This window comes from Ovis canadensis, chromosome 1 (genome assembly GCF_042477335.2).
Source record: "Ovis canadensis isolate MfBH-ARS-UI-01 breed Bighorn chromosome 1, ARS-UI_OviCan_v2, whole genome shotgun sequence".
NCBI classification, from domain to species: Eukaryota; Metazoa; Chordata; class Mammalia; order Artiodactyla; family Bovidae; genus Ovis; species Ovis canadensis.
The window spans coordinates 268,512,798-268,535,855 of NC_091245.1; the positions used below are offsets into that span (position 1 = coordinate 268,512,798).

The 23,058-nt window shown below is 55.3% G+C and overlaps 2 protein-coding genes across 12 annotated transcripts in view; one reads left to right on the forward strand and one right to left on the reverse strand.

Annotated features, from left to right (window-relative positions):
• Nucleotides 1-7,019, reverse strand: part of SLC19A1 (solute carrier family 19 member 1) — a 27,097-nt gene extending 20,078 nt beyond the window's left edge. For 3 of the 11 annotated variants that reach the window (XR_011252006.1, XM_069566706.1, XM_069566702.1), the window contains exons 1-3: nt 6,747-6,997; nt 3,323-3,449; nt 1,776-2,002 (exon numbers count right to left, since the gene is read on the reverse strand). Coding sequence is in view for 8 of the 11 variants with exons in the window: in XM_069566706.1 (XP_069422807.1) it covers nt 1,776-1,973 (198 nt within the window). In the remaining 3 variants the exon portion in view is untranslated. Of the gene's footprint in view, nt 1-1,775; nt 2,003-3,322; nt 3,450-6,746 lie in introns of all 11 variants that reach the window. The other 8 variants (XR_011252008.1, XM_069566721.1, XR_011252009.1 and 5 more) reach the window with 6 other exon arrangements.
• LOC138444812 (uncharacterized) overlaps nt 6,490-23,058 on the forward strand; it is a 22,327-nt gene continuing 5,758 nt past the window's right edge. The window contains exon 1 of the mRNA XM_069598326.1: nt 6,490-7,506. Within this exon, the coding sequence (XP_069454427.1) occupies nt 6,490-7,506 (1,017 nt within the window). The remainder of the gene's footprint in view (nt 7,507-23,058) is intronic.

Sequence of the window (23,058 nt, forward strand, 5' to 3'; positions counted from 1 at the left end):
CTGCAGGACCCAACCCAGGCAGCTCAGGTGCAGAGGAGTCACAGGCCCCAAGGTGCAAAGCAAACCTTGTACCTGCCAGGAAGTGCTTCATGAACCAAAGGGCAGCCGGGAGTGGGGGTGGGGTGGGGGGAGGGAGAAGGGAGGGTACCGGATGTGTGTGCAGGCAACACTCAGCGTAAACCGGGAAGAATGGGGCTGAGTTCACAGCGAAACTGCGGCCCAGAGGACGCGGCAAGCAGGGAGGAAGCTGGTGGACAGCAGACACTGGGCCCCCCAGTACCAGAAGCCTACCAGGCACAGGAAGGCAGACGCCCGCAGAGGGGGAAGCTGGCAAGGCCAGGCTTGGGGACAGCCAGGAACACGAGACGCCACAGCAGAAATCAGGGAAATCCAAGCCCGGCAGCAAGCCCTTGTCTATCAGATGGGCACAAACTCAACAGCACGTGGTAGGTGCTGATGAAATGGAGTCAGGGCCCGGCCTCGCACTGCAGAGGGTAGATGCGAAGCGACTACAGCAGCGTTTCCCCTGGGGGACGGGATGAGCTGGAGGCCTCAGAGACCCTTGGAGCAAGGCAGGGGAGGGGTTTCTTGGTGGTTTGAGGCCCTGGGTGTGAGTTGGGTAGTATCAGCCTGTATCTGTGTGGGAGAAGTGACTGTGGCCACAGACCCGCCGGGCTCTCCCCGAACAGGCCTCTGCCGATCTCGGGTCACATCCAAGGCCTGGTGGGCGGCTTAATTTCTGGAACCTACTACTTAAGAGCTAACTTGTGACCTGAGAGGGCCGGCAAGTGGGAGTTTCCTACAGAGATTTTCCTTATAGTTATTTTAATGGCGCGTCCCACGGGGGCTCACTCCTAAGTCATCTTGGCAGTGGACTACGGGCCCTTGCAGAACAGAGGGGCATCCGGGGAACTGGCCAGTCAGTGAATGGAGGACATGTTACACCCAGTGCTGGAAGGAGGCAAGGGCCCCCACCCCAGACTCACCTGGGAAGTCACCCCTCTGGCCGTGGGGTTGGAGCCCTCACACACACATGGCTTTGAGCCCATGCGTGACGCTGGGGCACACGGGTGTATCTATTTTCCAAGAGGGCTACTTTGAGGGGGCAGGCTCGTGTGCACGGCAGTTCCATATGGCTTAATCCTGGTGTCACTGAGGGATGGGGGCCAAGCCCTGGACCAGGAAAAGGCAGGAGCTCCCTGAAAAAAATCAAGTGGGAGATCCCCATGGGACCCAGTGGGGTCCAGCACCAGCGGCAGGGGGCGTGGAGGCCAAGGTCACCCTTCAGGGGACAGACAGCATTGGGGTCAGGTTCTGGGGTGGCAGGTGGTCCTAAGGGAGGACGAGGAGGGGTGGTGAACAGACCCTGACCATGTGCTTCATCAACCAAGGAACTCTGAGTCCTCTTGATTTGCTTTATTTTATGGAGACGGAAACAGGCGGGGACATTGCCTGCTGCTGCTTTTACTGTGTCTGACGCAAGACTCCCATGGGGTATAAGCTTATTAGTCAGGTTCCAACGGGATCCTTTGTCCTTGTTGCTGAACAAAAGTCAAATTCCTTCTGTAATCCCTCTCCCCAAACAGGCCTCTGCTGGAAGCAAGGGCTCCACAGATGGGTGGGCAGGCAGACGAGGCCCCTGGGCTCTGCCCCAGAGGCCCATGGCGGGCACGACCCCTCCACCAGACCTGCCACCACCCCATAGGGACTGGTGGCTGCCAGCGCCTGCAGCCATCCAGCCCCTGTGCTCCAGCCCGTCCCACCCGCATGCGCACCCAACGTGCCTGCGTCCGCGTGAAGTTCTTGTCGGGGCCCAGGAGGTAAGGCGTGATGAAGCTCTCCCCAGGCCGCATCTGGGCCATGAAGCCATAGAAGCAGAGGAAGAACACCAGGCACCACCAGGACTGCTGCTCACGGCCAGGCTGGGGCTCTGCCGGCATCTGCTTTTCCACCTCTGGGCCAGAGAGCGCCATGCCGCCAGGAAGTGGACAGGACGTTGCACCTGAAGGGGAAGCTAGAGTCAGGGTGGCTCAGCAGACAACTGCAACCGCCTCCCCCCAAAACTCTGTGGTGACGGGCTCCCCACCACACCAGTCATTCAACCAGAACTCACATCACACGGAGGAAGGGGCCCCCAGCCCCAACCCTGTGCCCCCAACCTGGAGCTTGTGACCATCCAGATACCAGGCCCACCCAGGCTGGGGTGTCACCACTTCTGGGGGCTCCAGGGCCTCAGATCCATAGAGTGGCGGGAATCACATGGGGCCCATAAATGCTAAATAACTGAAAGTAAGTGCAATTTAAGATCCAGGTCCCCAGGAACCCCAGGCTCCAGTCATGCGCTCACAGTGCAGCCCGCTGTGGGCCAGTGGGCCGGCAGGACCCCTGTGCCCTGCCCCAGAGGCCTGAGGCAGATGCGACCCCTCTGCCAGACCTCCCACCGCAAGGTCTGATGACTGCTTCTGCGGCTGGAGTCTCAATGTCACAGCACCAGGCATGTCCACGTGCCAGGCACAGCAGAAGAGCAGTCCCGAGACAGCCAAGAGGAAGGGGTAGGAAGAGGCCCTGCTGGGCACACAGCCCCTCCGGGAGGCCAGGCACACACCCGGGGAACAGCACAGGGGTCTGTGATGGGGGCAGAGTAAGACCCCTCCCACCTCCCCGGGCAGGCCTGGGCCATGCTCAGCAAGGGAGCTATGGTCTGATGAGCAGGTTTCTTCTTCCTCTTTTCTGTGACTCATGGAAAACGGGGCAGGGGTGTCACAGCAGTAACTCCCTGGAGAAGCCGGGGTTGGTGGGTTTCTTTGTGAGGCTACAAGGAGGGGCAGCAGCGACCTGGGGGTTACTGGGTCCTAGGACCTGGTCCCAGCCTTCTCAAGAGCTAAGTGAAACACCAGCCAAGAAGGGGGGCCAGAAGCCCCCGGGAGATGTGGCTTCCCACAGAGCACACAGGCCAAATGGCTCCAGCAGAAAGACTCTGTTTAAGGCGGGCACACAGCCCCTACTCCAGCCCCAGGACTCCCCTCAAGCTCTCTCCCGACTCCTGGGCCACTGCTGCCTGAGTGCCAGGAAAACAGAGACCCTCAGTCAGCTGAGCACCCAGCATGGGGTGAACAACCAAGAACTTAAAAGCACAGGGCCCCCAGGAGCAGGTTCCCACACTCTCTGTCCCATGTTCCCCGGGAGCAGGCTCCCATAGGCCACCATGCTCCCAGCCCCTACAGGCTCAAGAGCTCAGGAGCCCCCATGCTCCCTGTCCCCAGGGGCTCAGGGGCCCCTGTTCTGAAAAGTGTTGTCTCCAGAGATGACAGAGATTCCCTACCTGGTGCCACCCCCGAATCCTGAATCCCAGGGCAGAAATCTCAGACTCCAGAGCACACCGGCTTCTTCATTTCTACTTCCTGGACTCCCACAGCTTCTGAAGCCTGAGGCGGTGCTTCTGAGAGTCCCTGAGAGTAAGAGCCTGTCAGTAGGCCTGGGGCTGGCAGGACTCTGCTCCCTGACACGCCTCCCTACCCCCTCCTCCCCCAGCACTCCCAAACAACAGGAGCTGACGACAGCTCCACCCCCAGTATCTGAGGCCAGCACCACAACCCCCAGTGCTCAGACACCCCAGCGCCCAGCCCTGAGGGTCCCAAGAGTTCTCAGGGTCACACCACAGTGGTGGACCACTGCCCTCCCCAGCAGCACAGATCTGCAAGAGTACAGTCCACATCTGTGATGGCCAGGGAGTTGGTGAGGGGCTTGGGGGCAGGTCTGCAGACCCCCGGGGTTTACATGGGGTCTCTAGGAGTATCCCACCAGCTGGTCCCCTCCAGCCCACCCCATCCCTGCAATCTGGGGAGGCTGAGCTCGCTGTTGGAGTCCCTCACCTTCAGCCAGCCAGCGAGAAAAGCCTGGGTTCCTCAGCTCCTGGACCACAGGATGAGGAGGGCCCAGGGTCACCTATGCCTCGTTCCCCTGGGCTGCGGCCTACTGGTTGGTCTCCCTCCCATCTACCTGCCTCTGCACAAGCTTCTGCTCAAGGCGCCATAGGCACAACCTGAGGCCTGCTCCCCCCTGGGGTGGCAGAAAGCAAGCAGCCTTCTCATCTGGACTGGGGTGCTGGGGAGGTCAGGGAGGTTCACTGACCACTCTAGAAGGAGGGACCCAGGCTGCCTCTGTGTTTCTCTGTGCCCCAGTGTCAGGGACTTGAGCCAAGACGCCCACCCCAGACAAAGGCAGCCACCTGTCCTAAGAAACATCTGCTGCCCGGTGGACGGCCCAGTGACCCTGGAGCCCAGCCCCGTCTGCCCCCCACCCCCACTCCTCCCCCTGGCAGGGGAGCAGAAGCAGCAGGGAAGACCGGAAAGCTCAGAAGGTCCTGGACCCTGTGGGGTTCCCTCCAAAAATGGTCATTTTCATTTCTGCTTTATGTTTTCTCCTGAGTGTCGCTTAAAGATCTGCCCCTTCCACCCACACGAGGCCCTCCTCCAACTTTGGGGGGTGGGAATCACAGTCCCAGCCTGTCCTGTCCCAGCACCTCTGGTGACTCCCCACGTAAGAGGCCTTGCAGAGGCACCCAGGTCAGAGCTGTGGGAGCGGGCCTCGAGGCAGGCTGACCTGTCACTCATCACAGGCCTCACCGAAGAGAGAGTGCTAGGCTCGAGGGGCTGGCGTCCTGGCCACTGTGAGACCACCACCCAGGGCCATAAGCAATGGCACTGATTTGCACTGGAGGGGCCAGGAGGCTGGGCCATTTTGGAACATGCTCCCCCCCATGCACCACCCCACGCACTTCCCAAAGATTCCAAAGCAGGCGGAGGGCAGCCAGCGCATGCGCCCACAGCTGGACTGCAGGGTCACGGGGAGGGCTTGGGCCCATCCACGGAGCACAGGCGGCCACACCAGAGCATAGGACCCCTGTGAGGGGCCGGGGCAGGGGTGCAGAAGAGTGGACGCAGAGCTGGGCTCTCCCCGGGGGGCCGGGCACTGCGTGTGTTCCTGGCAATCTTGGGGTCCTCAAGGATTACCCACCCTGTTCATTTATTTGATTCACATAAGGGCACTGCCATGGCTAAGATTAAAGTCCTCTTCCAAACACTCGGGCCTGGGAAGGAGAGTTGGAGGGACCCATCATGTACTGACGGCCACAGAAACAGGGCACCCAGGGCAAGGGAAGTGCCTGAGCTCAGGGCAAGGGGGCAGGTGGGCCGCTGAAGGAAGCACTGCCTGGCACCTGGGCAGGCTGCAGGGAGGACAATGACCTTCAGGAGAAGGTCCTGACCATCACCCTGGAAGGCCCCTTTGGACAACCCATGCTCCCACCTGCTCCCCCCAGTTCTGTGCTCCCAGCAACTGGGAAGGCTGAAGACCCAAGGCCAAGACAAACCAAACACCACGGCTCTCATCTGGCACTTCAGGAGAGCCACCACTGTCTCAGGCTGCCATCTGCTCACTGAACAGAGAAAAGCCTTGTACCCTCCAGATCACATGACAGTTTGTGTTCCAAAGAGTAAAACGGAAAACCGTCTGGCCATCCCTACTGTGGACATCAAACCCACAAGCTGAAAACCCCCTGGACATGCTGGTCATCTTTGCCTAGCACAGATAGCTGTAACTTGGGGTCATTAAACCCACTGACGCCCCCTCTGAAAGTAAGCATCCTGGCAGCGTGAGTTCTGGCAGTCCAGCAGAGGCCGCTGGGTGGGCTGCCCACCCGAATCCCGCGGGCCTGGGCACCTGGCTCCCAAACCTGCAGGGGGAGGCAGTTCTGCTGATTTGGTCTGGGCTAGTGGGGAAGGCGGAGAAGGCAATGGCATCCCACTCCAGTACTCTTGCCTGGAAAATCCTATGGACGGAGGAGCCTGGGAGGCTGCAGTCCCTGGGGTCGCTAAGAGTCGGACACGACTGAGTGACTTCACTTTCTTTTCAGTTTCATGCATTGGAGAAGGAAATGACAACCCACTCCAGTGTTCTTGCCTGGAGAATCCCAGGGAAGGGGGAGCCTGGTGAGCTGCCATCTATGGGGTCGCACAGAGTCGGACACGACTGAAGCGACTTAGCAGCAGCAGCAGCAGTGGGGAGGGGGGCCCAGCAGGGAGCGCCAAGGACTATGGCACCTGCATGCTGTGGGTGGCCTGGAAGACAACTGCTTCCAGATTCCCGCTGGCCTTCTGAGACCTGCAGCCCGGACACCCGAGTGGCGAGGAATCCCATGAACACACGTGTGATGGTCACTCCCGAGGCTCTCCAGCACAGGTGGGGGAAAAGCATGCCTTCCGGAGAGGTGCAGAGTGTCCCAGGGCCCTGGACACTCTCCAGCGCCCAGCTCCAACCGCGCCAGGAGCTGCTCCAAGGGGAAGTTGTTCACACCTACAGACTCCGGGCGCAGGAAACGACAATGGCTTGGCTGGAAACCAGACGCGTAGCCCGGCTCCCTCTCTTGCCTGGAGCCCGCGCCTAAGGTGACAGAGGCTCGGAGAGTGCGCCGGGATTGCCACGTGGGACATGGCTGCACGTGGGACTCACTGCCCCCGCACTCATCTCCAGCGCCCCCGCGCCCAACCCCATCCCGGGACCAGGAGCCCCCTGCTCGTGTCCCCGCGCCCACCCCAGCATCCGCAGCTCCTGCACCTAGTACTTTCTCCGAGCCCCAAAGCCCAGCCTGCGCGCGCACTCCGGCATTGGGAGCGTGTGACCGCCGCGAGCTCCCTGCAGCCCGGCCCGCACCCTCACAGCCTTCTCGGACCACGCAGCCCCAATACCTGCACGCTCGCGGCCTCCGCGGTAAGGGCGGGGGGACCACAGTGCCCACAATGCCCCGCGGCCGCCCGCTTCCGGTCGGCTGGGGGAGGGGCGCACCTGGCCCCGCCACCCCACGCCTTGCCGGGACACCAGCTGCAAGGTCTTCGACACGCTCCCCACAGTCTCACCGGAGGTCCGAACCCAGCGGGCTCAGAAGGCCCGCGCGCAAGGCCCGCGGCAATTCGGAACACAACCCCTACTCAGCCCACCCAGTCGCCGCCCCCTGGTCACGCGCCCCTGGTCACCCAGTGCTGGCTACTCCCCGTGCATCCAGCCCGCCCCCGGCCGAGCCCCCGGCAGCAGCCCCCGCCGCCCACCCCGGAGCTCCTCGCGCGCCGCTCGCGCATCCTTCGTGTCTACCGACCCAGCGCCGGACTCGTCACACTGGTCACAGCTCGCGGCTGTGCCGGAGGTCTCCGCACCGGGCCTGGAAAGAGGCGCCCCTCCCCCCGCCCCGCCAACCCCTGGCTGCAAGTGCCCCTTGGACGAGGGCCGCCCCCTGACTTGGGCACCGCCTGTCGCGGAGACACCACAGCAAGAAGTTCTCGAGTTTTATCTTTTAGGTTCATTTATCCTGAGACGTGCCTGCCCTCGCCAACCCACAAACTCCAGCCAGGGGCACTGGTCACTGAGCCAGGCAGGACAGCACTGTGGGGTTGGAAGGAGCCCCTGCCCCGTTTCAGACGGCTGTGTGGATCATCCGGCCCCAAATTTGGTCTGGTAGGTGCCTCCGGATTCCATCAGCTCCTTCTGTCAATCATGCCGGACTCTAGCAAGTGCTGGCACTGCTCCCCCTCCTCTTCTCCCCCACCCATCACCAGGAGGCAGAGCAGATTGGGTGAGGGGTACAAAGACAAAGGAGTGGCCCAGAGGCCAAGTTGGACCGAGCAGAATGTCCCTGGAGGGATCCCAGGAAGGGAACATCCAGTCCTGGTGTCTGGCTTCACAGCCTCCTGGCCAATGCCTCCCCGACCCTGATCACAGCAAGACCAGCCCCCTGGATGTGGCCTGTCTTGTGCTGTGCAGTCTTTGACAGTGAGGGACACTGGCAGGGAGGATACTTGTGAGTCACAAGCAGGGAGGTTCAGGTGCCCAGGCTGTGACCCTCAGGGGGGAGCATTGAGAAGCAGCCCCTGTGGGAGGTGCCTCACAACCTCAGAAAGTGGCTGCTCCCTCCCTCTGCGGGAAAAGCTGGCACCAAGGAGCATGGCCCTTGGGAACCCATCACTAGTCAGCCATCACAGCTGGCCAAGTTTGGAAACTGGGCCGGCTCAAAACAGCAGTGCAGCCCCTCAGAGAGCAGGACAGATAGCACCCGGGGACCTGGTGTGCACAGGTGTACAGAGAGCAGCTTCCCCCTTAGGTGGGATCAGAGCTCCTCCCCCACGTCCCTCACCTGGTGGCCCCTCTCTGGCACTTGGGTGTGTGTGGAGCCCATGCCTTGCCTCATTCTGGTCCCTGGCCACACAAAGCCTAGGGAGCTGGCTGGAGCTGGGCTCTGGGTGGATGGAGGGTTCACGCTCACCACTGGCCCCCACCACCCAAGATCTGGCCAGGACTGCTGTGTCTGGCTGGGCCATGAGCATTGTCACCAGAGCGGGGCAGCTACTCGGCGGGAAGAGGGAAGGGCTTCCAGAGTCCAGGATGTGATTCTGCTGCCAGGAGCGGCCTGGGCGCCAGACCACGGCTCACTAAGGCCCTGTGGCTGCAGCAGGCTGGAAAGTGAGGCTGTCAAGCAGTTGTTCATTGTTCAGTTGCTCAGGCCCATCTGACTTTTGCAACCCCATGGATGGCAGCACGGAGTTTGCTCAAACTCATGTCAGTGATGCCATCTAACCATTTCATCCTCTGTTGGCCCCTTCTCCTGCCCTCAGACTTTCCCAGCATCAGGCAGAGAGATGTGCAAAAACAGATGGTTTGGGGGCCAGCTCATTGTGGGGGATGGGTCTTGTGCTCCAGTCATCGTGGTTGTAAGGGGTGCTCTTGGCTTTAACAGTTCGTGTCAGATGTTTATGTACCTGCTCTGCACAGGGTCGGGGCAGCTGCTGTGGGGGGTGCAGAGGGAGTGAGAGTGGGTCCCCAGGTGGACCCTTACCTGGAGGGTCAGGATGGGCCCGCAGCACTGAACCACAGTTTCACCAGCCTGTAGGCTCCAGTTATGTCTGCTCCCAGAGATGGCCAGGGTCTATAGGCCTGCCAGAGCCCTCCCCTCCAGGAGGGGTGCTCAAGAGGGTTCAGCATTGCAGCCCCCAGCCCATACCTGGCCCACCCAGCCCTGTCTCCCCCGCAGTGGGGTGCCCCAGTCTGTCAGCTCCAAGCATCCCCAGCTCACCACCTCCTGTGAGCCCCCCGCAAATATATCCCATTCCCCTTCCGTCCCCTTCCCTCCCCAGAACCAGGTAGAGCCCGATACCCTACGTCTAGGTTGAGAGGGAGGGGCTTGCCCGTGGCCGTGTAGGCCAGCCTGCCTGTCCACCTCTGGAACACAGCACCCCCTAGGAGTGTTGTAGCCACGTGTTCCAGGAAACAAACTCACTCAGAAGGACAACGCAGATAGTGGAGTGCAATTCATTACACTGGCGGGCCCAAGGCCGAGTCTCCTTTTAGCCAAGGATCCCAACCAGTTTTTGTGAAAACCTTATATACTCTTAAGTGCAGGTGCCCAAACCCACCTCCCCAAATTCCTTGAAACTAATCTGAACAAAGGAAAAGAAAGATACAATCAAAGTTAACCTGTGATTCATATGCCTTAAACCTAGGTAGTTAACAGTAGATAATTATCAATAGGCCTGTGGTCATACCCCAATAAGCGTAATAGAATTTATGATTCTATTCAGTTACACAGATAATTAGGGTATTCTTTTAGGCAACATGGGCTTCCCTGGTGGCTCTGATGGTAAAGCGTCTGTCTGCAGTGCGGGAGACCCAGGTTCGATCCCTGGGTCGGGAAGATCACCTAAAGAAGGAAATGGCAGCCCACTCCAGTACTCTTGCCTGGAAAATCCCAGGGATGGAGGAGCCCGCTAGGCTACAGTCCATGGGGTCGCAAAGAGTCGGACACAACTGAGCAATGTCACTTTCACTTTCACTTTAGGCAAGGTAGAGTCTAGGTACGAGGCCTTGGGCTCTTCCATCTGGGGGGCCTGGTTTTCCAGTTGGTATGTCGTTTCCATAGATACTGGGCATATAGCTCAAAGTCCACAGTCCAGCCCAAGATGGAGTCCTGCTTTCAAGATGGAGCCTGTTCTGTCTGTTTCCTCCTTCAGGAGGATTTAGAGGGGGGCTCATCCTTAGGGATCCATGGCACCCTGTCTCCCAAAGCAGGGGACCTCTAGGATCTAATGCCTGATAATGTAAGGTGGGGCTGATATAATAATAATAATAAAGAGTACATGACTGTATTGCTCTTGAATCATCCTGAAACCATCCCCCCAACACCACCCATGGAAAAGTTGCCTCCTACAAGACTGGTCCCTGGTATCAAAAAGGTTTGGGATGACTATTCCCAGGCTTCGTGGGCTGGTGGTGGACTTCTCCCAGGATTTGCGGGTGGGTGGCGGACCTCTCCCAGCTGCTAGCTCCTGCCCAGGCCTCTCGGGCTCTGTGGGAACACCGTAGCCTAATCCAAGGAGCCAGTGCATTCCCAAAAGGAGGGCCCAGGGATGGGGTTTGGGGGAGACCTTGAGCTGCTCTGAGGAGATAGTGGGGAAGGACGTGTAGACTTAAAAAATATTCACAACCTAAAAGTTGAGAGTTGTGTTTTATTCTATTCTGTGGGAATTCTTAAGACTTAAGCCTGGGAGGCAGCATCTCAAGTAACCCTAATAGAACAGCTCCGAGGAGGTGGGGGGAGTGGGAAAAGAGCCAGTTTCTGTAGAAGTTTTGCAACAAAGGGCAGGTAGTCAGAACATCAAAAGATGTTTGCTAATTAAAGAAAAGGAGATATCCCCAGTCAAGGAATTCAGTGCTTTGCTATGGATGGGTGATGCAAGAGTCTGAGTTCACTGACCTCATCCCTTTGATGTGCACCTCAGCTGTGTGGGGCCAGCACCCCATGTTTTCACACCCTGAGTTTCCCCAAGGCTCACCGTGGGGGCATGGCTGCAGTCTGATGGCTGGTAGATGGCAGGCTTCTTTCCTTCCTGAGTTCCCTCAGGGCTCACAGACTCAGGTTGGAGGGATACAGTCGCAAATAACTGTGACATCCTTGTTTATTGATATTCTGTTTCTCAAACATACACAGACCAGAGAGGCTGACCATCTCAACTGCAAATGCCCAGCAAGGCAGGGTGGGGAGGGGACAGGAGCCAAGTGACCTCTGCTGAATGGGACCAGACTGAGGGGGCAGGAGCGCAGCAAGAAGGAGGGGGAGAGATGGAGAGACACAGAGATGTGCTGGGGAGGGGAGGAAGCAAGGAGGAGGAGGGAGGGAGACAGAGAGACATGGGGGGCACGGGACAGATGGCAGTACTCAACACAGAAGGGGCACAGGCCCATGGACCTGCTCTGCACACCTTGGCCGCCCCAGGGTTAGGGCCCCTTGGGGAACCTATGGCATCTGGCCTGGAAGGCAAGTGGGGTGGACAGTGCATTCTCCCAAACCTCAACCTTGGTGACATGTCACCTCTGGAAGCAAGGCTGAGACGAGGTGCCAACATATACAGACACCCAATGCACATACAGGCACCCAACGTGAACCTTCTGGGAAGGGTACCTCCAAGGCGCCCAGGGAGCTGCCCAGCATGTGGTCAGGCCAGGGGCCGGCTCTGAAGCACTGCTCCGCAGTGGAGCAGCCCCAAGGGTTCTGCCCTGCCGGGAGTGTGTACTGGAGTCTCTGTGCCCAGAAGGCTCAGGTAAAGGTTTTGGGAGGATTGAGGCGACTGCACGGGGAGAAGGCATGAGGACAGGGCACCTCCCAGGCGCAGGGCACACAGTCATGCAGCGTTGCTTTCAGCTAGAGCATAGGAGTCTGTGCTGGGGCGTCAGGATGTCAGGTAAAGGGCCTCATCCTCTCCCGGGGTGAAGCGGAGGCTTGAGTGCCCTCAACTTCACCCCAGGGTCACGGAACCTTGGGCTGGCGAGGTTGTGTTAGGGCAGTTGCAAACAAGCTGAGCCCTGTCAGTGCAGGCAGGAGGCCGCTGTCTGGAGCACAGCTCTCTGTTTGAAGGTGTGCGTGTCCTGGGGTGGGGGTGGGGAGCAGTGGTGGGGTCACCCCTTGAGTTTGACCCAGGAGGACAGGAGATAATGGGGAGGTTTGAGTTGTGAAGGACTTGCCCAGCCCACTCCTGCCTCTCAGACGTGGCCTGGTGGAGAGGTTCTGACAGTCACATGGTTTTGCACTGCAATACAGAAGTGTGCAGGGTGGCATCACTTCCAGCCACAAGGGAATGCTGACTCTTGTGGCAATATTCAAGAGGTCCACGGAACATGCATGGGTGCATAGGAGACTTAAGTCCCACGATGAGCGCTTTTGATAATATTTTCATATAAAATGCAGTATGCCTAGGGAGAACAGACATCTTTTTTTCCTCCAAAATTTGGTAGATAAGTTTAAAAGATGACACCAAATCAAGCTGCAAATCAAAGTTCAAACCAATTTGAAGACATGAAAAATCACTTAGGCCAGGTTCCCGGATCTTAACTCCATAAAACTCAATATTAATGATACAAAACAGTGCAGTCAAACCTGACTGGTTGAAAATTTTCAGTTGTTCTTCCCAAGGAGTCACGGGTCAAAGAGGAAGTCAGGCTTCTGGGGGTAAACACCCGTCACCAGACTGGGTGGGGCCCCGAGAAAGGGCCCACGGAGAATTCCCTGTGAGAGCTTGTTCATTTCCTGGTGCTACCACTGAAATGAAAGCCACAGCAGCTAACTCAGAAATGGGACAGAATGGAGAAGCAAAGTATGGAAAGAAAGAAGTAAGGAGAAAAACAGAAATTCATTTATTGGAAACACATACAGATTGTTTTTTAAAAATCCAAAAAGTAGTTCCTCAAAAGACTAAAATAACACAGCATAAGGAATGCTCTGGTCAATTTGGCCAAGAAACAGAGTAAAGGCAGGTATCCCCCAAAACGAATGGGGCTGACGGACAGGGCTTATGGTTTGGGGGGTATGTGCACAGCCCCCTCCCCCGAGGACGACTGTGATGTCTGGGAAAATGGACACGGAACACTGGCCGCCCTCACCTTGACCTCGTTTCCCCTTTGGCAGAACCTCTGTCTACAGAGACTTGACTGCCTCTCCGTTTAATGCAGTCCCGCTCATGCCTCAGGAGGAGCTGTCTGTCTATGAAACTTGGCAAACTACAGTTGCAGCTCATCTCTAAGGCTAGATGAGACAGGACGGCCGAGGAACTCCCTCTTCCATGGCGTTAGTCCAGCGCCTGGAGGGATGGGCGAGGACCACTGGCTGCTGGGGGAGGGATCCCCTGAGCCGGGCCCACATCGGCCGTGGGGCACTTGGGGAGATGGGAGACCCACACCAGGGGGCAGACTCAGACACAGGAGGCATCACCCTGGCTAGCGGGCTGGAGGGGGATTGGGGGCATGTAATCGGAACGATGAGGAGGCTGGGACAGGGAGGATTAGGAGGTGAGGCCAGGTGCCGGGCGTGTTCCACCCCGACCACTGGTGGTCCCCCTGGAAGATCCGAGTGCATCAGCCTGCACTGTGGGGAGAGACCAACCCCAAAGCACAGGAAGGGTTTGCCCTGGGAGGGTGGCCTGGGGGCTGAGAAGGTTGGGGGTGGGGGGCAGGGAATGGTCACTGTGGGAGATGGGTGTGAAGTCACACGGAGGCTGTGAGGCTGAGAGTGTGTTGCAACCCAGTGCGCATCTGACCTTCCTCCCATGCAGCTCAAGGCTCCAGGACATGGACTGACCTGTGACTGAGGACCAGGTTGCTGGCACCCCGTCCACTTCACAGCCCCAGTTGCCATCACCCACAGCATTTCCCCTGCCTCTCCTCTTGCTCCCTCGGACCCTGTTGCCCACCACCCTCTTCTTCCGCTGCCTGTTTCCCTGTCACCACCAGCTGGGGCTGGACCCCCAGGAGATGAGGGAGATGACGGGGGTCCCATGGCCTTTAACCCACTTAAGCAAGGCAGGGCAAGGTTTACAGAATCAAGTTCATTGAGATGCAAGTTACATGAATTAATCGTGCTGGGAAGTGTGCAGTTCAAGGCATTCTGACAGCTCAGCCCCCACCTCTCCACCCACCCCATACAGAGGGCTATGCATCCACCCAGAGAGACCCCAGGCCCCTCCCAGCCACTGTCCCCACCCCACCCCTACCCCCGAATGCAGGCAGGCTCTGAGCAACTCCCCTTGGGACGGTTTTGAGGGCTGAGGGTTTATGGAGTTGGGCTTCTGGGGACCCACTCAGAGGCTCCTCCCTGGGGGCTCTGAGTAGATTCCATACACAGATACGCCTCCCGTGCTCACCCTCCACTCCCTAGTGGCCCTTTGGGTGGTTGACAGTTTTAAGGATTATAAATACAATGCTGCCAACATCTGTGCACCAGTGTTTTGGTGAATATGTGAGTAGATGCATGAGAGTGGACTGGGGGGTCTAACTCTGCAAGAAACTGCCTATGTTCCAGGACAGTGCCGTTGTCTTTCCACAGCCTCGTCAACACTGAGTGCTGTCAGCTCCTTAAACGCCAGCCTTTCTCACCTGGAGCATGTTCCCATGTGCTCATTAGTGGTTTGTGTGTATCTTTGTTAAGTGCTGTTCAAATCGAGGTAGGAGATTGATAGGAGATTGGACATTTGTAATCAGCCAACCTCCTCTTTGCCTTTCCTGAGACAAGAGATAGGTGGGCTCTAGTTGAGGAATTTACAATCAGTCTCCTGTTCGCCCTCCAAAATGGAAGTAACAATCAAAGCAGGGTGAATAGTCTTTGTCCCTTGTAAACATCTCAAGGAAATAATCATGGCCAGGACAAAGGGAGGCAAAACCTTGTCTGAGTGAGGGATTAAGAGCTCTCTGCCTCCCCATTTGAGGATAAGGGAGACACTACACATGCGCAGAAAGGCTCCTTGGGGTCAAAACTCAGAGGATGATTCCAGGCCATGATGAGTCTTGCTCCTCCCAGAAGCCATCACTTCGAGATCCATCTTGGCTCAAGAGCGTGCGCACCGCAGGGGAGGGTCCTGAGACAAATTAACCAGGGTGGTGGTGGTGGTGGGGAACAAAGCAAGATGATTGGCCTGAGGGAAGACAGACCTGGAAAACTGCCTCCTTATAAAGGATTTAAACTTAACCAAAGACTTGACTTTCTCTCTGAACTTGCCCATGCACCTTTCTGTATGTACTGCTCTTTTCAATAAATGTCTTCCTTTACTCTTTACCTTCTGCCTCCTCGCCTGAATTCATTCTTGACTAGGCTAGGACTAGGGACTCAGCCCTAACTGCTGGTTCCTGTGGCCCAGTGGTTAGGACTCCTTGTCTGGAAACCTGGGGCCTCGCTTCCACCTTCCGCTCGCTGCTGCTCGCTGCAAGCTGCCGTTTACTGCTGTGGGCTTCCGGAATCAAAACCTGTGTATTTTAAAAACAGGATATTTGTCTTCTGTTTGGTGAGTTGTAAAGGTTGCTATGTATTCTGGTTACCAGTTCTGTGTTAGACACATGGAATATTAATATTCTCCTCCAGGTATTGTAGTTGTTTTTCAGTCTCTCAGTCGTGTCTAACTCTGCAGTCACATCAACCGCAGAATGCCAGGCCTCCCTGTCCTTCACCAACTCCCGGAGCTTCCTCAAACTCATGTCCATTGAGTCAATGATGCCATCCAACCATCTCATCCTCTGTCACTCCCTTCTCCTCCTGTCCTCAACCTTTCCCAGCATCAGGGTCTTTTCTAGTGAGTCTACTCTTTGCATCAGATGGAGCTTTAGCATCAGTCCTTCCAATGAATATTCAGAATTTATTTCCTTTAGAATTGACTGGTTTGGCATTTGAGTCAGTTCTAATGAGGTGGATGAAACCAGAGCCTATTATACAGAGTGAAGTAAGTCAGAAAGAAAAACACCAATACAGTATATTAATGCATATATATGCAATTTAGAAAGATGGTAACGAGGACCCTATATGCGAGACAGCAAAAGAGACACAGATGCAAAGAACAGACTTTTGGACTGTGGGAGAAGGCGAGGGTGGGATGATTTGAGAGAATAACATTGAAACATGTATTACCATATGTGAAATAGATGACCAGTCCAAGTTCGATGCATGAAGCAGGGCACTCAAAGCTGGTGCACTGGGACGACCCAGAGGGATGGGATGGGGAGGGAGCTGGGGGTGCGGGTGGGGGGTTGGGACCAGGGGACACATGTGCACCCATGGCTAATTCATGTCAATGTGTGGCAAAACCCACCACAATATTATAAAGTAATTAGCCTCCAATTAAAATAAATAAATACTTTTTTTTTAAAAGATCTCCTTACTATCCAAGGGACTCTCAAGGGTCTTCTCTAGCACCACAGTTCAAAAGCATCAGTTCTTTGGCGCTCAGCCTTCTTTATGGTCCGGCTCTCACATTCCGTACATGACTACTGGAAAAACTATAGCTTTGACTAGCAGGCCTTTGTCAGCAAAATGTCTCTGCTGTTTTATCATGCTGTCTATGTTTGTCATAACTTTTCTTCCAAGGAGCAAGCATCTTCTAATTTCATGGCTGCCGTCACTGTCTGATGTGATTTTGGAGTCCAAGAAAATAAAGTCTGTCACTGTTTCATTTTCCCCCCATCCATTTACTTTAAATTTAAATATGACATATAGCTAGTGGCTCCGCAAATGAACAACACAGGTCTAGAAGTTTTACAGATTAAGTTTTTAAACTGAGGTTTGTCAACCGAAAAAAAAAAGCACCACATGAGAGCCGTGCATTCAGTTTTATTTGGAGACTCATGGAGGACTGGAGCCCAGGACACAGCCTCTCAGTCCTGAGGAGCTGCTCTGCAGGGGTAACAGGGGAGGATCAGTACATAAGTGATTTTCAAGAAGGTACATGTGCAGTGAAGTAGAAGGTCCCCACTGGTCACCAGGGGCACATGCCTCTGTTAATGGTTTTCGTGCTTTCTAGATCTGAGAAGATGCAAGAAATTGTGTTCATAACATTTTCTTCTAAAAATATCTAACTCTTTGAAGTCCTGTTCTTCCAGTTTTCCCAGAGCTCTTCACCCAGAGTGCCTCATTCCTGATCTCTACCCTGAACTTTCAGGGTGTGTTAAAGGTCAAGACTGTTGTGGTCAGTGACTTGATGCTCATAGTACTAGATGGCAAGAGGCCCTTCAGTCGTCAGGTTCATGCCCATTTCAGATGAGTGTTTGTGAATGCAGGTACCCAGTGGATATCCAGCTGTCCTTGACTGGGCTCCCCCCAACTGAATTCTTCTGACACCTTTGTTGACAGTCAGTTGTCTCCGTACATGTAGGTCTTTTTCTGGACTCTATCCATTCCCTTTGATTTCTCTGTGTATGAGCCCTCCCACTTTCCTCTTCTTTCTCGAAATCGTTCTGGCTATTGAATGTTCCTTACATGGCCATGTGAGTTTCGAATCAGCTTCTCAATTTTTACAAAATAAAAAGCTTGTTGAGGTTTTGATTGGGTTGCATTGAATCTATACAGCAACTCTGAGAGAATCTTCACCCAAGCAATGAGCCTCTCAATCCATGAACATGGTACATCACCCCAATTTTTAGACAGTCTCCAATTTCTCAAAGCAGTACTTTGTCATTTTCAGTTAAAGAACCTGAAAATTTTCATTAAATTATGTATTGTATGAAGAAGAAGAAAATAATTAACTTACTGAAAACTTTCATGTTCTTTACACTGAAAACTACAAAACATTGCTGTGAGAAATTGAAGGTGTTTTATGATTTTAATGTGGCTCCCCGGCTGGTGATAGTGGTAAAGAATCCACCTGCCAATGCAGGAGACTCAAGAGAGGCAGGTTCTATCCCTGGGTTGGGAAGATCCCCTGGAGGAGGGTGTAGCAACCCACTCCAGTATTCTTGCCTGGAGAATTCCATGGACAGAGGAGCCTGGTGGGCTACAGTCCATAGGGTCGCAAAGAGTCAGACATGACTGAAGCAACTTAGCACCGATGATTTTATTGTGACTGTTGTTCTGTTTTCAAATTTTTATTTACCTATTATTTGTTGCTAATGTATAGAAACACTGTTTTTTGTATGAATTTTGTGTCCTGTTACTTTGCTAAATTCATTTATTGATGCTAGTATTTTTTAATTGATTCCTTAGACTTTCCTGCACTCACAGTAATGCTATCTGTTAGTAGAGATTTTCACATCTTATTTTCCAATTGTTCTACCTCTATTTCTTTTTCTTACCTTATCACATTGACTCTCATGTGAGAGCCAACATCCTTGCCTTGCTCCCAGCCTCAGAGCATCTAGTCTCTCACCACTGAGAAGGATGTTATGTGGACATTTTAAAAATAGCTTGTGTCCAGTGTCCACCGCCAGTGATCTCAGGGCTGCTGATGGAAAACCCCTCTAACCCCAAATGCTTCACGTAGCTAATGTTACTCCACGTGGGAGAGAAGGCTAAGGATGCTGATGCTTCTGGAGGTGAGGAGGTTTCTTCTGTGTTAAGCAGGAAGGCACATTCAAACAGGCAAATTCTACCTTGCACTGGCCCTTTTTCCACTGGTTATTTTAATGTCTTTTGAGCACTTTCTTATTGTTATTTGATTTTAGTATTATTTTTCTTAGCAGGTTCTTTATGGTTCCAAAGAGGTCTAAATGCTTCTCATCTCTCCTTAGATGGGTTTTTCAGCCATGAATTTATAATAGTGACTGTTGGGAGACTTGGAGGAGGGGTCCATGTGAGCAGGCTGGGGTCGACCCATTGGACCTGCTGGGCCAGGACTTGTCCACAGGGGCTGGTCCCCCAGGGGGACACTATAAGAATGCTGTAGTTGTGCTCTGCTCTGGGTTGGGGAAGGGGGTGCAAGCAGTGGCAGGCCAGGGTGGAGGACACGCCATGTAAGGAAGGGACAAGGATGGCCCTCAGTTTGTGGCTCACTGGGAGGGTGGATGACCAGCTCAGCCACCACCAACTTCAGAGCTTCATGGAGAGGTGGTAAGGCTGCTGGACCTGGCTCAGCCTCCCAAAGTTGACCCCTGTGTCTCTCCTGAGGGCCAGGGTTGGGGGTGGCTGGTGGGGGGGGGGGCTATACCTGATGAGATTGAAAGCCCAGGGTGGGGACAGGGACGTGCCCCGTGTCATCAGTGCTCCCTTACCCCCTTTCCAGACCTCTGGGGCTTGCTGCCACCCATCCTTGTGCCAGGACCTGACCTCGGCACTACCCACCCTTCCCCACACTGCCACCGGCCCAGCTGATTTCAAAGCATCCAATTGAAGGCTGTTTGCGGCGGAGGCGGGGTAGGGTGGGTTGTGTGGTGGAAAGACCCAGGCATGGCCTCTGCAGAGCTGGGGGCGGGCTCAGCCTGTGGTGGTGACATAAGGGTGGAGGCCCATTTCCAGGCTGCAGATAAACAATTGAGCACCACCCCTCACTGCTGGCCCCTGCTAACAATGAAAGACCTTGCCATCGTGTGAATCACACCTCCACAAAGCTGTGAAGGACTGCTGTTTAAAAAAGCAAACCCTGGAGCCACTCAGAGGACCTTACTGGGCTGCACAAGTCGGAAGTGTGCTTCAGCGAGACCCCACAGGCTGCAGAAGCCACATCCTGACACGTGCACAGCGACTGGTGTCTGGAAGAGGCAGTAAACACCGATCACATGCCACTGCTCTGATCGTACTTCTCTGTGTGCGCAGGGTGTGTGTAAACACGCGTGCAAGAGTGTGAGTGTGAAAGACACTGCTGCTGCTGCTCAGTCGCTTCAGCCGTGTCCGACTCTGTGCAACCCCATAGACGGCAGCCCACCAGGCTCCCCAGTCCCTGGGATCTCCAGGCAAGAACACTAGAGTGGGTTGCCATTGCCTTCTCCAATGCATGAAAGTGAAAAGTGAAAGTGAAGTCGCTCAGTCGTGTCCGACCCTTAGCGCCCCGTGGACTGCAGCCTCCCAGGCTCCTCCGTCCAAGGGATTTTCCAGGCAGTAAAGACATTGAGAGGACTCAATGATCTCAGGTCCAGCCCATAGAGACTGCAGGGTCAGGTGGGTCAGTAGTGCTTACTCCACATTCCGGCCTCCATGACCTCTCTATTCCTCCTCCCCCACCCCCCCACCCCCGCCACCCCTCCCCACCTCTCCCCTCCCTGCCTCTCCCCATCCTTCCACCCCTCCCCTCTGTATCCCTCCCTCCCACCCCTCTCCTCCCTGCCCCTCCCCTCCCTGCCCCTGCCCTCCCTGCCTCTCCCCTCACATCCTCTCCCTTCCCCACCCCTCCCCTCCCTGACCCTCCCCTCCCCGCCCCTCCCCTCCTTGCCTCTCCCCCCCAGCCCTCCCCCCGCTTCCAGATGCACACTGGTTCTCTCCCTTGTCCATCTCTGTGTGTGTCCCCTGGTGGTCCCCGCAGCCCCTCTTGCATCTCAGGAGGCAGAGACTGTCCCCTCTGGGGGTCCCAGGACCCAGAAGAGGGAGGCGCATGGAACAAGTGAGCAGGGCCCTCGGGTCAGAGTGTCCTCCGTGTTCTGTGGCGTTGTTCTCTGGTCCTCTGTCCAGTGAGAGCGAGGAAGCAGAAGGACCCATGCTGGAAAGAGCCTCAGGCCAGTGGCCGGCCACAAGGGGCAGTGCGGCTCTGCGTGTAGCTGAGTAATGCGTCTGGTCTGGGGACACTGAGGGGTCCCTGGGTGGAGGGACAAGCACGTCACTGTTGTGCCTGGACCGGGTCAGGAGGAGGTGCCTTGCCTGGAGCAGCCCCAGGGCCCCAGCCCTTCCTCAGCAAACCATCCAGCTGAGGCCCTCGTGGGTGCCCAGCCCTATTGTCCTGGGCTGAGCACTCTCCTGTGGGGGTCTGCTGGACCCAGGACCTTCCTGCCTGCCCGCCCTGCCCCATGCCCAAGTTATGGCAGGACAACATGTACCCCTGCTTCTTGGCTTTTGCACAGACCTGGGGCACGAGGAACTCTTTCTCCCTGCAATGCGGGGGCCAACAGATTCTCTCATGTTAAAGCACACATTTCTCAGCACTGGAGTCTCACTACCTCACATTGCCCCAGAGGAGGAGCCCACCCAACAGGTGAGAAACACTGGCCCTCCCGAGCTGTGAGGCTGGTGACCAGACCCAGCGCCCAATGATTAGGACCAGTGCAGCCTGAACTGTGAGCCTCCAGCCGCCCCCCTCTGGGGAGCAGAGACGCTGCTGAGTGACAAGCCCCTCATTACCCTGAGTGACCATATTGGAGGACCCCCCCACCAACCCCAGGACGCAGTCCCAGAGGAGTCACTGCTGGGGGCTGTGTTTTCACATCTCCTGTCTCCACTCACCCACGCTGGGTCCCCATGGCACCAACATCACTAGGCCTGGCAACTATTATTACTTAAAAAAAATTCTTTATTTGACTGTGGCTGGATCTTAGTTGCAGTATGTGGGATCTAGTTCCCTAACCAGGGGTCCAACCTGGGCCCCCCACGCTGGGAGCGTGGAGTCTTAGCCACAGGACCACCAAGGAAGTCCCTATTATTACTTTTTTACTGTAGTTAAAACATACTTAGCATGAAATGTACCACTGTAACCAATTTTAAGTGCATAGCTTAGGGTGATTAAGTTCAATCACGCTGTTGAGCAAGCATCGCCACTGTGTCTCCAGAATTTTCCATCTTCCAAATGGATACTCTGCCCCCATGAAACACTCCCCCTCCCTCACCATGTCCCTCTGTCTCTGTGGATCTGACTTCTCCAGGGAACTCGTATCAGAGGGTCCTTCAGCGTCTGTCCTTCTGTGACTAGCTTATTTAGCTGAGTATCATACTGGGGTTCCCTTGTGTTACAGCAGGGGTCAGCGTGTCCTGCCTCCTGAGGCTGACCAATACTCCATCCAGTGCATGGACCGTGTTCTGCTTGTCCATCATCCTCCAGGGGACACTCAGGTCTCTTCCACCTTCTGACTGTCCGGCTGCTATGCCGTTATTGCTACTGACAAATTGAAGGCAAACATTTCTGTTGGGGTTTGGGGCTTTCCCTACTTTATTTTACTTTTATACATTTTAAAACTTTTACTACTCTTATTTTACTATTAATCCACCATCCAGATTTACTAGATCCTAATGATTTTGAACAGGCTTCCCTGGTGATTCAGCGGTAAAGAATCCGCCTGCAATGCAGGAGATGTGAGATGGATCCCTGGGTCAGGAAGATCCCCTGGAGGAGGGCATGGCAACCCACTCTAGTATTGCTGCCTGGAGAATTACATGGACAGAGGAGCCTTGTGGGCTACAGTCCATACGTTGCAGAGTCAGACATGACTGAGCACATGTGCTGGCTATGACTTTGGACACACGCAGCAGTGAGCAGTAGCTGGAAGAGAGACCTTAGTTTCCTTCCCAGGAGTCCTAGCTGCTGGAGCACAGAGCCCAGCAGTTAAGGCCTAAATTTCCAGTCCTTGCCTGTCTGAACAAGAAGGAATTCTGACTCGGGGGCAGATGATAAAGAGAAAAGCAACAGGTTTGTTGGAATAAACAGAGTACCTGTGGAAAGATGCATGAGTGCGCTCTGTGATAGGATCTTGAGAGTCGCCCTTGGGGAAGTTTATTATCAGAGACACAGCACAACAAGTGGGACAGCTCCCAGAAAAACAACGTGTTTAGTTCAGACAGAAGCGAGGCAGAGATGCCCACTGGGAGAGAAAGGGTGTGGACGTCCCCCATAGAGAGGAGGAGCGCAGTAAGAGGTGGTTCAGCCAATTATATAGGGCGGTTCTCTGGGTCTTTTTTCAACCTTTGGCTAATTATCTGGTTTCGTTCTCCATGCCTGACCTACCCTAGGGCCCTCCCCAACTTGTGTGTGTGTGATGGAGTCCAGCCCAGAGGCCTATGGGATCACATATTAGCATCACGTATTATGGCGGAGGGGGGGTGCCTCCTCCTGTTGACCCCCAAGAAGCCTTTCTGCACATGTGCAATGTCTCCCTTGTACTCCAAGGATGGGGAATATACAACCTCCTAATGGCACCCCACTCCAGCACTCTTGCCTGGAAAATCCCATGGACGGAGGAGCCTGGTAGGCTACAGTCCATGGGGTTGCAAAGAGTAGGACATGACTGAGCGATTTCACTTTCACTTTTCACTTTCATGTATTGGAGAAGGAAATGGCAACCCACCCCAGTGTTCTTGCCTGG